General features: G+C 39.8%; 1 protein-coding gene across 2 annotated transcripts; it reads left to right on the top strand.

The window, feature by feature from the left end:
* The first annotated feature begins 8,408 nt into the window (after positions 1-8,408).
* On the top strand, positions 8,409-17,131 carry LOC149464604 (somatotropin). Of its 2 annotated transcripts, XM_089674739.1 has the most exons (6): positions 8,411-8,464; positions 8,874-8,891; positions 9,067-9,224; positions 12,360-12,476; positions 14,439-14,600; positions 16,711-17,131. In XM_089674739.1, the coding sequence occupies exons 1-6, from the start codon at positions 8,455-8,457 to the stop codon at positions 16,909-16,911; spliced, it is 666 nt and encodes a 221-aa protein (XP_089530865.1). In that variant the 5' UTR covers positions 8,411-8,454; the 3' UTR covers positions 16,912-17,131. The 2 variants fall into 2 exon arrangements, with proteins under 2 accessions (XP_089530866.1, XP_089530865.1); XM_089674740.1 differs by lacking the exon at positions 8,874-8,891 and having other exon boundaries at positions 8,409-8,464.

Raw genomic sequence — 17,131 nt, 5'->3', positions numbered from 1 at the left:
CCGGAGGGGGTTTGGGGGACTGCAGTTGGAGGGGGGGGCAGCAAAGAAAGGCAGGAGAGGAGGTAAGCAGTGTTTACAGTAAGGGAGCAGTGTATACAGACAGGCTCCCTCACCTGCCGCCACTAAATGTTATTGCCATTTTTCTTAAATGCAATTGGGGGCTTTTTTTCTTCACTTTATAGCTCCAAGAAGGAGCTGTCATTCGCCCCACCGCTAGAGTAAACAAAAAGGCAGGGTCACCCAGTGACATTAGCAAGTGACCCCGCCCCTTTGTTTACTTTAGCAGTGGGCGAATGACAGCCCCTTCTCAGAGCTATAAAGTGAAGAAAAAAAGCCCCCAATTGCATTTAAAAAAAACAGCAATGACATTTAGCAGCGGCAAGTGAGGGAGCCTGTCTGTATACACTGCTCCCTCACTGTATACACTGCTCCTCTCCTGCCCCCTCCTTGCACACACTGCCCTCCCGCACCCCATCCCCCCTACAAAGAGGACCTTGCACTTATATGCTATCACATGGGGGACTATTTGTAAGATAAAAAAATAAAAACACACATTAAAGTTTAAAAAAAACTTTGAGCCTCTCCACCTCCACATATGCAAACATTTCGGTTTTCGGCCAAGTGCATCCTGAATTTTCAGTTTCAGCACCAGGATTTCCATTTCAGTGCACCACTATTGCAAATGCATTTAAAGAGTAACCATACATAAATGAGTATTGTCTATGGGAACACTGAAATACTTAAAGTCCTGGAGAAAATGCTGCTTTCTCCAGTGCAGCTCACATGAATGAAAAGCCTGGGTATTCAGTCATTTAATCTCTGCTAAAGTGAAGGATCATCCAGTCTGAACTCAGATTCTCCCCTTTGGCAGAGACCACAAATGATAATTTTGGTCTAGTCAGGAGCTCTAGAATGAACCTGAAGCTGCATTCTCTAGCAACTATTTTGACCCTTCTATTTAACCATATTAAAATCAAAATGTGAAGACGCACAATGTAAACCAATATATTCAGGTGTGCCAAATGCCCATGTCCCCCGTTGCATGTTGTGGTTCCATCTTTCAACACTTCCATCATAACAGGGCACAGCATTGCCTTGAGTTTGGAGGATGGAACTACAGAGTGCAGTGGGGGGACAGGCATCCAATACTCCTGAAAGTGTTGAATGCTGAAGAGTCCTATGGAGACTGCAGTGCTGGAAGAGAGGAAAGGAAGGAAACAGGCTGCCAGAGAAGATAATATGACACCTCTTTGATTGCAGGGAACATCAGATAGGATTTGTTTAGAGAATTACAGGGACTCTTAAGAGATTCCGTTGCTGCAAAGGACAGAATAGCCTGTGTGATAGGGGCATAAATGTACATAGGATCTATCCAGGCTATTGCTCTCTGAGATAATTGTTATTTAATGTTTGAGGAAATGTACAGATATATATATATATATATATATATATATATATATATATATATGAGCTATATATATATATATATATATATATATATATATATATATGAGATTATATATATATATATATATGAGATATATATATATATATATATATATATATATATATATATGAGCTAACCTTTCTCTGGCACCTCAATTAGAAACATCAACTCAGAAAAGTGCAGAAAAGGTAACTAGTGACATTCATTACAATTCACAGCTTCAGAGGTGCCAGTGACCAGAGCAGAGGTTGCATGTTGTATAGGCAATACAGTATTGTACATCTATACAGTAGGAAGATCAAAAACAGCAGTGAATTTATGTTCAATGCTTCGATGAAGCTCAATCCATCTTTCTCTACTTGTTTTTGATCTTCCTCCTCCGCAAGACCCGTGAGTGCCCCTAAGCCAGTTTTGGATTTATATCCATTTCTTTGTGGGCATTTACTTCAAAACAGAGTGCCATGGATACCTTTGGAACTATATCTATACAGTATGTATAGGCCACTCCGTTTTTAGATTCTAGAAAACGTGTTCTTGTTTGATAAAAAGTGTATGAAGTTTCTTGGTGTCCTGGGTATAAAACACCTTGATGCCCAGTACTGTGACAGACGTAGCCCTCACTGACCACTGTACTGAATGCTCTACACATATGTACATGACATTTAATGTGTAACATTTTTACTTTGCCTATTCCATTTATGAGTTTGGTTTTCTACGTTTTATTTATCTACTGCACATCATTTAATACATTTGGGCTTTTGGGCTAACTTGTACAAGAAGGAAAGCTACTGAGGTAATATTGGTTGTTCTTGTAGAGGTAATTTGAACTTGTTTGGTTGCTGTAGGCAACAGTAATTTCTTTTAAAAGGGCAGTTCCTTTAAAAATGAGGCCAGTCACTGCAATGGGTATACGTAAGGCTTTACAAACACTTTAAAGTGGTATAAAGGCTCAGGGTTCCTTTAAAAATGATGCTGCAGTCGTAAGTATAGTCTGACGGATACATTTTCTCACTGACTTCATATATCTTGGGTATACAAATATCAAGGTCTACTTGATATAGTTTGTGGCTCTGTTCCTATTCACTTTGTAGGTCTGTGTCTCCCTGCCCACCATGAGGTGTTCCCACTTCTCCAGTTACAGGCTACATAATCTAACATTAAGAATTCAACAGCAAGGGTGAGACTCTCTCCTAAATGCAGAAGCAGGTGTTCCAGCCAGGGAATTTAAAAGTGATTCTAAAGGCTTATTGAAAACAAACAAACATGGCTATACTTACCTGCTGTGTGTGGTGGTTTTGCACAGAGCAGCCCGGATCCTCCTTTTCTTGGGACCCCCGGCAGCGCTTCTGGCTCCTCCATCTTGTTGGGTGCCTCCACAACAAGCAGTTTACTATGGGGGCACCCGCTGCTCCATGTGTCCATTCACACATGGAGACTCGGCCCCGTCCCGCCCCCTTTCTCTTCTCATTGGCTCACTGGCTGTGATTGACAGCAGTTGTGGCCAATGGTTCCCACTGCTGTCTCAGCCAATGAGGAGAGGGAGTCCCGGGATAGCACTGCAGTGCACATTGTTGGATCGAGAAGGGGCTTAGGTGAGTATTAGGGGGGCGCTGCTGCACAGAGGTTTTTTACCTGCATGAAGGTAAAAAACCTTGAACCTTTAGAACCACTTTAAAGTGGTTGCAAACCCTTACATATACCCATTACAGTGACTAGCCTCAGGTGATACACAGAGATGAAACAAATCCTCCTGCCTAAGTTGTACCTGTTTATCTTTAGTGTTCTGTTTTATATATTCACCAAAAGTCCAGAATTTATGCAGCTTGTCTGAGCTATCAGAAAAAAAAAGGGTGAATAGTTAAAATTACACACTGAACAGCTCAGTGAGGAGAGCTCTGAGAGCTGATTGGAAGGAAGGGACACCCCCCTCACACAGCACACAGGAACAGAGCTGAAGCTGCCAATCACATTCTGTGTGCTGGAGCTCCTGCCCTGTCACCTCTTTATTTCTTGGTGTCAGAAAAACCTGTCAGAAGCAACTGCAGATAGCAGAGGAACAAGGCAACAGACAGAAATGACACTTAGCACTCTGGATAGAGATAAGTACAAACTATGGAGGGATATGCTTTGTTCATATTTCATGTCTGAGGTTTACAAGCACTTTAAGTGCAAAAATCATGCTACCAAGGCATATAAAAAAAAAACACATCAGGTGGTTTCACTATCTAGCATTGTCCATAAACTGAACTAGCTGGACTGAGGTGCCAGAAAGTGTCTCTGTTGCTCATAGAAACTAGCCACAATCCATCTCTAATTTTTCTATTAAAGATAGATAAAGGAATTCGCTCCTGACTAGTTGCTATAGCAAAGTGTTTCTATGCAATTTCATAATTCTTTGCCTTCCATCTTTAGTTCAAATTCTGCCAAAGCTTACTGTGTATGAAATAAGCTACAGTGTTTTAATACATTACAGTGATATAAATCTATTGTACTAGAAGCATAAAGTGTGCCTAAATAAAATATTAAAATATGAATTGCCTTGTTGTTTTTCTCAATCTAATACCTGCCTACAAGTATCTAGAACAGCCTCTCTCAACCTTTCCAACTCAGAGGAGCCCTTGACATAACCTTCCTGTCTCAGGGAACCCGTGCTAAAAATGACTATATCTACAACCCATGATACATTAGTGTGATGGTCAGTGGAAAGAATGCTCCTTACACTTGTGATTGTTGGGAATAATGACCCCCTTATAGATCGCTAAAAAGATCAATGGTGTCAGTGGGATCTTACGTGAGAGGCAGAAATTGCTCATTGCTCAAGGAACCCCTAGAAACCTCCGGAGGAACCCTAGGGTTCCATGGATCCTTGGTTGAGGAACTCTAATCTAGAAGCTGGTGGTTTAAGAATGTCACCAATAGGTGATAAGATTAAATCATCTTCTGCTACACTTGGGTTCAGCTGTTCGTAGGCCAACTAAAAGCACCATAGAGGCTGACGTATTACCATTATGAACAGGGGCGGACTGACCATTTGGAAACTCGGGCACTGCCCGAGGGCCCGGGGTCAGTAGGGGGCCCCATGAGATGCCCCTGGTACTTTTTTCATAGGCTTTTTTGAGTTTGGGCAAGGACACAGGGGCCCCATGATCCCCTATTGCCCGGGGGCCCCACGAGTTGTCAGTCCGCTCCTGATTATGAACTACTCAGCAATGATAAGCTGAAGAGGAGAAGTGGCTGTGCACAAAAAAACAAACAAACACTGATTTCACTTTTCCACTTCAAGTTTTCAAGCATAGGTCCCCAAATATGCATTAACTACTATGGACATGAAGAATATGGGGGCCTTGCTATGTTTTTATGCTGGAAGATAGTAATCCTTACTGTAGCTTCCATTCAAATGTTGTACGCTAATGCTATAAAGTCAAATAATAAAATATTACAGCAGACATATAGCCTGACTAAAATAGTAAAAAAAAACAAACAAACACACAACAGTAATGCAAGAAATAATGAAAAAAAATGAAAAAAAAAAAAAAAAAAAAAAAAAAAAGAGTCCAGGCCAGGAATTCTCCCCAGTAATGCCAGTAACTTGACCAAATGGCAGTATCTGATCATGTCATCAGAAGTAAAGGGGATCATTAAAGTTTATGCAGAACCAATGGTTTGCCATTGCCTTTGACTGAGAATATGTAACCAATGATGGCATTTCATCAAATATCTGGTTACGTGACCAGCGCTAGCAGGAAGTCATTTTAGATCGCAGAGAAAACTAGAGTATTTTTCACCTCTGTCTTATTTTTCTATGCATTATTTGGAGGCCTTTTATAGACTACTCTTTTTTTTTTTTAGAGTATAAAACCACTGTAACACTAATAATAAAAATTTTACAAAATTAAAACAGTCGCTGAAAAAAAAAATCTAAGACAAGCTAGCCATTAGTTACATTTTACAAGTAGTGGTTCACAAATCTCACTGGATATCAAGGAAATAAGTGGGCAGGGGTGAGCAGGAGGTCTCCTGTAAATTTATGACCACATTACAGGTCTATCTTTTTATTATTCACGAAGAATATGTGGGCCTAGATATTAGGAGGATTTACTCCCTGTTCAATATACAGAGCATAGGTGTGATATGATGTATTTATTCATTACTCTGGAAACAAACTATCATCTAGGCATCTGGAAATCACAAGGAAGGTATCATGTGCATGCAATGAACAAACACTGATATTTTATAATTGTAAAATGTGCCTGGTCAAACTAAGGACAAAGTTGTGTTTCATTATAGTTATTTGGTAATTGTTCAGTGTGAATAGCAGTACAAAGGTATGGTTTGTTGAGTGAGCTAGTATACTGATAATGTACAAGGTATAGGAACCCACATCAGCCAATCAGAAATAGGTTTTACTGAAACTGTATGCTTTAATTCCATTTGGCAGAATATTATGGTTTCCTATGTCTTGCATGTCAATACTGCTCCACTGAATATGCATAGGAAAATAAAAATTCACGCAGGCAGTGAGAGACAGGTGTAATGCAGCAAACACCGGAGGAGAGAGCGGTACATACCCCAGAATACCCACAAATTCAACAGGGTGACATAAGCACTGTTGAAATATAAAGACAAATGCTTTTCCATGATAAACATAAAGGGAACCTGTTTGAACAGCTGATACATGTCACAGATGAGGCTCCATACAGCACTGGAGGACTGCCACTGCCAGACAGCCAAAAGCTGTGCCTATTCTTTGGCAGAGCACATCTGCTTTCTGTAACATCTCACACAGTGTCCTGCTTGCCTATAACATTTCTCATGATAGGCTGCTGTTAAAAAGAATCTATGCAATTGGCCAATTATTACCTGTAAAATCCATTTCTTAGGAGTGCATTACAGGACATAGGAGACATATTTAGGAACATTTGGCTTTGTTACTGCTCTTAGGAGCTTGGACACCGGCAAAACTGTAGGCACAGCCCAGTGTAACCTCTCCCACTCTCAGCCTGCCTCAGTTTTGAAGCAAGCAATGGTAGGATTGGCCCATAAGAACAAAGATGAAGAGGATTTTACAGGTAAGACAAAAATATTATTTTCTATTCAAATTCATTCCAACTCAGGATTGGCAACACAGGAAATGAAAGGCTAATAGACCCACAAAAACTAACAAGTTACTAAAACTGTCTTGAAGGAGCCTATAGAGCTGCCTGAAGAACCTTATGGCCAAATCCAGCTTTAGAGGAGGTCTAAACATCAACATGGTAAAAATTAAAATGTATGAACAGAAGACCTGGTAGCAACCTTGCAAATCTGAGGAACATATGCCTACTACTGAAAAACCCATGAAGCAATAATTGATTTATAGGACTGTGCTTTGACCAAGAAAAGAGGTTCTTGACACCTGAGGTCATAGGCATGAATGATGAGCTGTCGAATCCACCTAGCATTAGCTGGAGTGGGTGTTTGGTGGGGAGGTTGAGCAGACTGTCTCTACAGGGGCCTTCAGGAACAAAAAAACAGAGTTAGACTGTCAAAAGGGAGCTGTAGCTGTGATATAAACTTGAATCTAGGCAATGGAGGAACATTTCCTTAAGATCTTTGAAAGCAGGATAGAGATAGTAGAACAATTAAGCTGAAAAAAATAAACCACCAAGAGAAAAAAAGAGGCCCTGGGCCTCAAAACAAACTTGTTCTTGTGTAGCACAAGCAAGGGCAGACAAGACGAGCACAAGAGGGCAACGATAAAGGCAATCTTGTGAGAAAGGGAAGACCGAGCCATATTTATTTAGTGAGCACACTAGAACCTAAGGGACTGGGGTACTCATGGTCAAACCAGGTTGACCTCATTTTGTGGGGGACCTGCCAAGGCAAGGTCTACCCAAGTATTAGAGCAGACTCTATTGATGGTCTCTGAAGAACCAAAATGACTAGGTTGAGATCTTAACCCCTTGACACCGATATCACACAAATATGTGGCCTCACGGAACTGGGCTTTTTTCCGTAGGGCCGCATATTTGCGTACCTGTCTTTGTGCTGGGACCGTGCTGCACTGTGCGCAATTCAGTCTGGATCCTGCTCACCTTCCTGCTGCTCCATGATGCACACCAGATGTGACATCTGCCCCAGACACTTCTAGAATATATACACATGAACCGGAAGTGCCTGATGATAATGTCTTTCCAGTTCGCTTGCTGGTCTCCAAGTTATCCTGGGATATCTAATACCTCCACAACAAAGAAAGCTAACTAAAAGCCCCTCAAGAGCTGCACATGCTGTTAGGGAGCATTCTCATAGAATTATATGGAGGCTTTGGAGATGCCACATGGGGTACAATTTTTTAAGTAAAGCCAAGCAAACACAACTTTGTGAACAGGAATGTAAGGTAACCATTTTATTTAGTGAGAGGCGCTCTAATTGGCATTCAGAGTGCTTTAAAAAAGTGTCAAATGCCACATTTTGAAGCAAGTGTAAATGAGTCCTTAAGCAGAACTCCCTTTGGGTTTTAAACATGACTCCACCTTCATCAAATGCCTCTGGTATTTGACAGCCAAATGATCAGAGGACCTGCACTTCAATATTGTTAACTTAGGTGCTTTTTACAACAGGACTGACCCACTTAAACACTATAAAGACTGTGAATCCATTTAATATGTCCTTTTCTTTTTTATTTCAGAAATTATCAATGGAGTTACCAGAGAAAAGATTTATGCATTACAAAACATCCAACTGCAGGTGTATATCCGTATAACCTGCAGGGAGGCCCCGCTGTAAACAGATATACTATGTTCTAGGGAACACAAGAAATGTCACAACTCTTCATCCATATTCAACTAGTGACACATGAGAAATACTTCATATATGTAAAGGCCCTGATTTCAGTAGTAACTGGTGTGTTGACCTTATACCTATTAATTAGTATATGTACACTATATAAAATGCCTCAGATCACTCTCATTCTTAAACAGATCTGCGGAACCCCCAGTAAACATCAGGACCACTGCTAACCTCAAGCAATGGCTTCAGGTACTGAGACAATTAAAGTGCAACCAAAGCCATTTTTTATGGTTTAGGATAAAGTGGAGAAGGGTTACTATCTGTAAGGTTTTTGTTGCCATCTCTGTCTGTTAATCCTTTCTATTTGTCCTCGTGACCATTGTTATCATGACTGAACATGAGGGAAAAATTTTGCATTTTAAGTTCTTACTGGAACAGCAATAGAGGGGGCTTTTTCCAATAGGATCCCTTGTTTCATTGTCTAAAGAGGCATTTCACTCTCTTTGGAGAGACTACCTATCACTTCTTTCAACCATTCCCTATTCTAACAAAACTAGAAAAAACGTTTTGGCTTTAGATACACTTTAATGTAATTTTAAAGAGTAAAAAAGGGTCTCTGTAACTATTTTGTAATCAGTGTTTTTTTTTTCCATTCTAGCACATTGGAACATTTCATGTATGTATTTCAGCCTGTTTACTGTATTATCCTAATAGTGAATGTAGACAGTACCGGGATGATAAAGCCAATTGGATAGCTGAAATGTGTTAAATAGACTAAACATGTTCAGTGATGTTAAACTAGCTTCTACTAGCTACTTGACATACCTCTCTCTGTCCATTTCTCTCTTCAGGGTTAGGCTCATCTTTTGTACTCTTGGTTGTAATATGTCTTCAAAGTCCACCAGGGTTCAATGCCTTCCCACAGATGTCTCTTTCCAACCTCTTTACAAACGCTGTCATTCGAGCTCAGCACCTTCACCAGCTGGTTGCAGATACCTACAGAGACTATGTAAGTATCATGAATCCTTATAATTAGGACATGCAAAATTGTATTGGTTATAAGTGATTGTTGGGATATCTCCACCTGCAAATGGAGTCTCACCCCTTTTTTTGCTGCAGCAGCAGTCTCACTTTGATTGCTCTGTTCCTTGTAATGCAAATTTAAAGAAAGTTTCAACATGTAGACTGCAAGTCCTTGTAAGGCTGGAAATGGTGGGTTGGATGTGGAAGCACATGCAAAGGTCTCCCCCCCCCCCCCATCCCAGGAGTTAGACATGATGTTGGAGAGGGTGATTCAACACACGTAATCTGGCCAAACATGGATCAAAATTTGGCCGGTTCAGCAGGAACCAGATGAATTTTGATCCATGTATGGCTGTTCCTGTTTATGAGAAGTCAATCTATTGATGGACTTTTGATGAACTGGCTTGTTGGAAAATTTTGCTTCGATCAGCGCATGCAGTGCTGATCAGTGCATTCTGACAGCGGGAAAGTCCTGCTATCAATACAATGCCATATCGAGGAGGATGCCCCAATCCACCAATTGGCTGAAAGAAATCTGAACCTTGCATGGTCAACTCAACATCTACCCAAAATGAAAATGTCTGTCGTAAGTTTATTGACCAATCCACAGGGAATGAACCTTTGCATGTTCTTAAAATACACTGTTCATTTCTTGGTGGGTCTCTATTTTTTCCAGTTTAAACTATTTTTATAGTTGCTATGAAAGTTAATATCTTAGGGAAAAATGTATTCCCCAAAATTCAGTACTATGCAGAACCATCAAGCTTTCCATTTCTAATTCATAATAACGATGAATAATAACGATACCTGAGAAGTTAACAATTCTTCAATTTAATGAAAATATGCATATATTTAACTTTATTACCTTGTTCTGAATCAGTTAATCGGTGGAAGCAAACAATCAATGATTCATCAGCAATCACACTCCTAGCTTATCTATACCCAAAACACTTGTTTTAATGTTTTGGATAGACTGGGAAACAGAAAATCTTTCAGGTTTTATAGCTATGTGGGGCTCCATAGGAGAAAATAACCTTTGCTTTCTGTTCTGGGAATAACATTTTACCAGGCAGGGAATAAAGGAACACCAGCCACAGGGGAAACAGACAATAAAAAGTTAACAGGGGCTACAGACTTCATTTACTTAACAAAAAAAAAAAAAAAAAAGCATTTATACTTCTGTCTTTATTACTGTTAGAGAGATTTCCCTTCATTTCCTGTTCCAGAGACAACCTTTTTACCAGACAGGAAATGAGGCAATTTCTCTAACGGAGCCTTTGATGACAGTAAAATCTTACAGGAGTTCTAATTCTTTCCCACAATAAACAGAGCTTAAAAAAAGTTTTTGCTATTGATACACATTATTCAGTGCATATTTATCAATACCTATATCACTACAAGACAAAATCAGTAAGTCCTACTTTACACTGGCATTGAAAGCAGGTGTTTGAGTGGCATTTTTAATGCTCCTCAAATGCCTATGCAAATTATCACTTTATCAAAACATGAAGTGTTAGCGTCACTTCACAACTGAAGCCTCATGTTGAGTCAGGAAGAGTTTGAAGCCTTTCACAGCCTCCCATTCAAGTCTATGGTGATGCTGCACAAATGCGCTGACAGGCGTTTGCTGTACGTTAATAACATTTCAGTTTATTATAGGCATTAGTGGTGTGGTTTTAACACTTGTAAAACGCTTATAAAATGCTTCAGAACTGCACATAGGGCGCTTGGGGAGTGTTTTTAACACTTGTACAAAGCCAGTCTAATGCCCATACAAAAGCTCATTAATGCCTGTCTAACGCCTATACTAAACTATAGCGTTTGGTAAGAGTTAGAAATGTAGTGAACAAGCCCTAAAGTATTCAATACTCTCATTTCTAATAAATTCTAATTAATCTTTAAGAGAACTCGTCTTACTTCCATTGTTCAGTATATCCCAAAATGTTGTTCTGACCTGCCTTAGAGGTTGTGATGAAACTGAGAATGCCGTTCATATCTGAACAGAAAGCCTCATAGAATCAACACACTGGTCAAAAAATAGAGAATTTGTTTTTCTTTTTTAGCAGTTTTTCCCATTTTACCAACTGTATGGAGCCTAGAGTTTATATGGCTATGCTAAAAGAAGCTATTGGTGCAACTAGTCTCCAGAAGTGTGTTTGAACTCATCTCATTCCCTCCTGCTTGACCTTCCTCTTTTCATACATGTTGTATTATGGTACACTTTTAGTCACCATCTTAGTGAAAGAGGGGGTTTAGGCTGTTAATACCTTGTCTTAAAAAAAAAAGAAAAGAGGAAATGAAAAATGCCAAATTATATTAAGCTAGTACTAGGTGGAGCGAAATAGAATTACCCATTATAACATACACTGACCTTTGAAGCTCAAAAAATTCTCTGGCTTTTTGCTTTAAAAGAGAAGTATAGGCATTTAAAAAAAGCCATGGCTCAGCTCTTGGTCTTCAGTCTGAAGACTCTACTCTTCCCTTTCAGAGCTCACTTGAGTGCTGGTTTGTGGAGGGGGCTGGAGAGGCCGGCTCAGGCTCTCAATGGCTTGCCCAGAGGCTGAGCCATCTGCTGGTCCAGGCATCTGGGTGGCAGGGGCGGACTGACCATTTGGAAACTCAGGCACTGCCCGAGGGCTTGGGGTCAGTAGGGGGCCCCATGAGATGCCCCTGGTACCTTTTTCATAGGCTTTTTTGTGCTTGGGCAAGGACACAGGGGCCTCATGATCCCCTATTGCCCGGGGGCCCCATGAGTTGTCAATCCGCCCCTGCTGGGTGGATCCCAACTTTACAGTCGGGATCTTTCTTGAGCCTGGACCCACTGAGTGACCTCAATCAACAGCAGGTTTTACCCCACTGTTGCCTCAAAAACGGTTCATGGGAGTGCAGATCTAAGTGCACCCCTGTGACCCATAGGAGAAGTGAAGCCAAAACAGCTTTGGTCATATTTCTTTAATGTTGCCTGTCCAGAGTAGACTTTTCTTGTCACTTGATCTGTCCTGAATGGCATTCTTGTTATAGTAGGTTTATCATCACCTGGAAGCACATTACATAAAAATAAAAACAAAATTGCATAGATGTCATTTTGTGGCCAGATAAGCAGTCACCTGTTCTCTTTCAGGAAAGAACATATATACCGGAAGATCAGAGATTTTCAAACAAGCACTCATATTCAGTGTATTGCTACTCAGAAACCATCCCAGCACCAACAGACAAGGACAATACTTACCAGAAATCAGTAAGTATAAACAGGAGAGACTGAGGTCTCCAATGTATACACCTCAAATGAAAAAAAAAAACAGTGTTAAAGTGACAATAAACACAGGTTTAAACATTTTCAAGTATGTATTGCTAACTCAAAAAAAGTACCTTTTATCAGCCTCCTCCAAACCTCCAAGTTGTTTGCTGCTGTGACTGACTGTTAGAGAGTGGCTACATTTGTTCTCCATGGTCCCACTGTATGTAGGCGACATGAACTATAAACTATGGGGTTTGCAGTATTCATAGAGCAGTGCACACGTCCACAACCAACGTGCACTACCCGTTCCAGTGAGGGAGAAAAGCAGAGGTTCAGGAGCTCATGAAGGATGTTACAAGGAGGCAGAAAAAACACAGTAAGAAATGATTTCATGGAAAATAGATTATAGGGCCATTAAGTATTGGATATGTATGGGTTTTTATTGGAGAAAAAGGATATTGTTTAGTGTCACTAATGCCTCCTTTTTTTTTGAGAGAGAGAGAGAGAGAGAGAGAGAGAGAGAGAGAGAGAGAGAGACAGACAGAGACATCAGTTGATCCAGAGAATATCTGATTGCCTCTCAGAGGATCAGGAAATAATTTTTTTCACTGCAGGAGCAAATTGGATCATGCTTTGCTGGGGTTTTATTTGCCTTCCTCTGGATCAGTTGTGGGTATAGGATTAGAACTTTTTTTTTTTAATGATTGAACTGGATGGACTTTTGTCTTTTTTTAGCCAGACTATGTAATCAGTGAGGATAAGAGTAGTGATTTTGGCAAAACGCATTCTGTAGTAAAATTATTGAAGCAGAAAATTCCTTGAAAAAATTTACTTTTTTTTCTTTGTGTGTATTTAGAGTGATTTAGTTTATTTTCATTTAACGGTCTATTTGTTTTTTCCTTTTTTGTATATTTATTTGTGTACTGTCAACTCAAATGTTTTAGTTTCTAAATATTTACTAGCTATTTTGTTTCTGTGAATGAAGCATAATATTAGGCTATAAAGGGTTGTTTTTGTCAAAAGAACAGGTTCAGAATAGTTTGATGGAGCTTCCTTAATCCTCAGGAGCCATTTAGGCTAGGTTCACACTAACCCACAAGCTGCGGAGCGGGTGCAGGATTCGCATTTGTTCTTGCACCTGCAACCGTCCACAACATTCTGAATGGCACCCCCAACCATCTCAGCCCACAGCGTGATCGCGGGTGTGGGAACCTTTGACATGGGCACAGCAGCCCATTCAAAACGAATGGGCTGTCATGCCCCCGCAAACATAGCCCACACTAGTGTGTACCAGGCCTTAAGGTCTGAGGAAGGGAATTTCATCTTCCTCATTGAATTCAATTCAAAATTACGCTGAAATCTTCCAATTTTTTCTTAAATTTCGGGGAAGTTAAATCACTCAATTTTGTCCATCCGTAATCACCAGCACACACGGTTTATGAGATTTTAACAGGCATAGTGATCATCAAATCTTTCTTTTAGAGCTCATTTACTCTTATGGCTGAGGGGCTGTAAAAACTGTTCCCCCTTAAGCTGTACACATGCAGTGGTTGTGATGCTTTGAATCTCAGCCAGACTTAAACCCTTTTGAGTGAATAAGGCCATGCTGCAACCTCCAACACGCAAATCATACAATTGCGGCACAATATTTTAGGAGTTTAAACAGGTAGTGAGGAGGCAACATAATGCCTTCTAACCACCTATCAAACGTCCTCAGAAAAAATGATCCACGGTAGATTGCTCTTTAGAGTACTAATACTAATGTAAACTAGCCCTTAAAATGTTCTCAATAATTGTGAATGGCTTTTTTTTTTTCATGAAAACCACAATATGAACTAAGCTTCTATCAACATCAGCTCTGATTGATGTTCTACTTCTGTCATATAAGTTATGAAATAATCCTCAATAATGCTGGGAAAACTGTATCATGAATGTTCTATTGGTAATATGTTCATCCCACAGGATATGGACCTCCTCCGCTTCTCCCTCACACTCCTGCAATCATGGATGACTCCTGTCCAAATGCTCAACAGAGTTCTTGGCAACAACCAGGTGTTTGGGAACATTGACAGAATTTATGACAGACTGCGGGACCTCGACGAAGGAATGCATATTCTCATAAGAGTGAGTATCTTGCATATGTTCTTCAGCAAACCTAAATTAAGAGCAGCCACATATAAAACAGCGTAGTTTGCACAAAAGGTATAGTGTCTGCAAACTATGGGACATATATTGGAATTTTTTTTTTTGTTATACTAGTAAAGGCGGCGATCAGCAACTTATAATGGGACTGCGATATTGCGGTGGACATTTTTACACTGACACTTTCTGGGAACCAGTGACAATAGAGTGATCAGTACTAAAAAAATATACACTGATTACTGTACTAATGACACTGGCTGGGAAGGGGTTAACAAAGGATTATGTGTGTGCCTAGTTATGTGCTTGATGTACACTAGGTGGTGCTGGATCAAGAGGAGGTGATGGATCGTGTTCCCAGCTCTGCAGGGGCACACATTCAATCACTCCTCCTGTCTCAACAGAGCTGTGTCTATGTAAACACAGGTACAGCTCTGTTCTTCCTGCCCAACAATCTTCGTGTGCCAGCGAACATCCGTTTGATGGGACTCGCAGATCGACATCTGCTGTGACAGTTTACAGCAGAAGTGATCCGTCAGTGTTGAACGCGTGCCCCCACGAGATGGAAGTGCAAAATCACACATTATTTATATATTAGACGCACACACAATTTTGCACAGGAGAGCGGCCCTGTAGCAGTAATTCTGCTATCGGGTGAGGGTAAAGTGGTAAAAAAAAAAAAAAAAAGACATTCAATTACTCATTTAAAGTTTAACTCCCTGTTTAAGAGAGAGAGAGAGAGAAAACAGGTGGGGCACACACCTAGTGCATTATCCAAGGTTTATTGTAGGAGTGAAAGAATAATAAAAACATACTCACAGACGAAGCATGTATCTAAAAAGCATAGAAAAATGACAATGGCCACAAGTACATACGATATCCCTGTTTAAGACTTTGAGGACACGGCCTGAGAACTTCACCTCTTAAAAATACCAATTTATTTCTTATGCATGCAGATGTCCATGTGATATATATATATATATATATATACATACATACATACATACATACATACATACATATACACACACATATACACATATATACATACACACACACTGCAAATGAAATGTAAGAATCGAATTATTAAGGGTCAGTTCACATTACATGTGTTTCAGTGTTTTTCGGCATCCAAAACGCACAGAAAGTAGGTTATGTGGTTGTCAATGTCATAGTTCACATCAATGCTTGCAGTTCCAATGTGTTCCAGATGCAGAAAAAAAAAATGTAGAACAGGCTGTATTTTTTATGCACAGAACTGTACTGGAATGCGGTAAAACGCATCAAAAAACGCATGTCTCTATTTAAATTGAAGAGAGGGGAAAAAATTTACTGGAATTCATCAAAAATGCTCCAGCACGTGTCAAAAACATGCATGCTGAAATGCATCCGGAACATATCTGGACTGCGTTTATATAGTGTGAACCAGCCTTTAACGAAGATATTTTATCATGTGGTCCACTTTGCAATCTGCTAAAAACCTACTAAAAGTTTTGCAACGTCATACAAATTGATCTAATTATTACTATAATTTACTCTATGTCAGCCCATATATTTAGAATTCTTTGAAACCTAACCTCAGATTGTACAGACCGCAATTTGTGTAGTCAGCATAAGAATCTTTGGAGAAAATGCTGCATACTGATAATTTTCTAATTCCAGGAAAAGTGACAGGTGCTGGAACAAACCATAACACTGCCAGTTGCCGCAATTGCTCTTGTTTAGCAACCATAGAAAGCTACACCCCAAACAGTGTCCTAGTTTGTCTTAGCCCATCAGTCATTTTTGTTAGACAGTTTTGTCTGCATATGAATGTGGAGAAAAGGACAATTAAAAGGGAATTTTAAAAAAATTATTATTATACGGATTATCCTTACGTTTATAAACCACATACAGGTATCAAATACAATTTCTTTTTATATGTATAAAATACAGCATGGAGACAGGGATGGATGAGTTTGCTTTAAATATTAAAAATGAATTAAAAAGCATTTTTATTTGTGGTGCTCAGATTCACTGTAGTTCCACTTTAAAAGTGGTAAATGGTCGGAAACATGTAACTGGGTTTTAACCAACACATACGTTTTATCACCAGGAGGTGGATGATGGAAACGTCCGTAACTACGGCCTGCTGACTTTTACATACGATAAGTTTGATGTCAATCTGCGCACCGAAGAAGGCCGGGCAAAGAATTATGGTCTTCTTTCTTGTTTCAAGAAAGACATGCATAAAGTAGAGACCTACCTGAAGGTGATGAAGTGCCGGAGATTTGTGGAGAGCAACTGCACCTTTTAATCAAGAAACAGGAATTTTTTTATATCCTCCATAGTCCCCCCACCTCCTGCAGACACCCGCTGCATTTTTATATCTTCAGGAGGTAGGGACCAATATTATTATATATTCCTTTTAAACTTCCTGACCAATGCACATTTTTTTTTTGCAGATGTATTTTGCTTTGTGCTTTTGATGTCTTTGTATGTTGTTAACAAATAAAGTATAGGAGGCATTTACATGA

Source organism: Staurois parvus, unplaced genomic scaffold, assembly GCF_062004578.1.
Source record: "Staurois parvus isolate SC_StPar_1 unplaced genomic scaffold, SC_StPar_1.0 ptg000151l, whole genome shotgun sequence".
Classification (NCBI taxonomy): Eukaryota; Metazoa; Chordata; class Amphibia; order Anura; family Ranidae; genus Staurois; species Staurois parvus.
The sequence above is the reverse complement of the archived record's forward strand: the minus strand, read 5'-3'. Positions and strand labels throughout refer to the sequence as shown.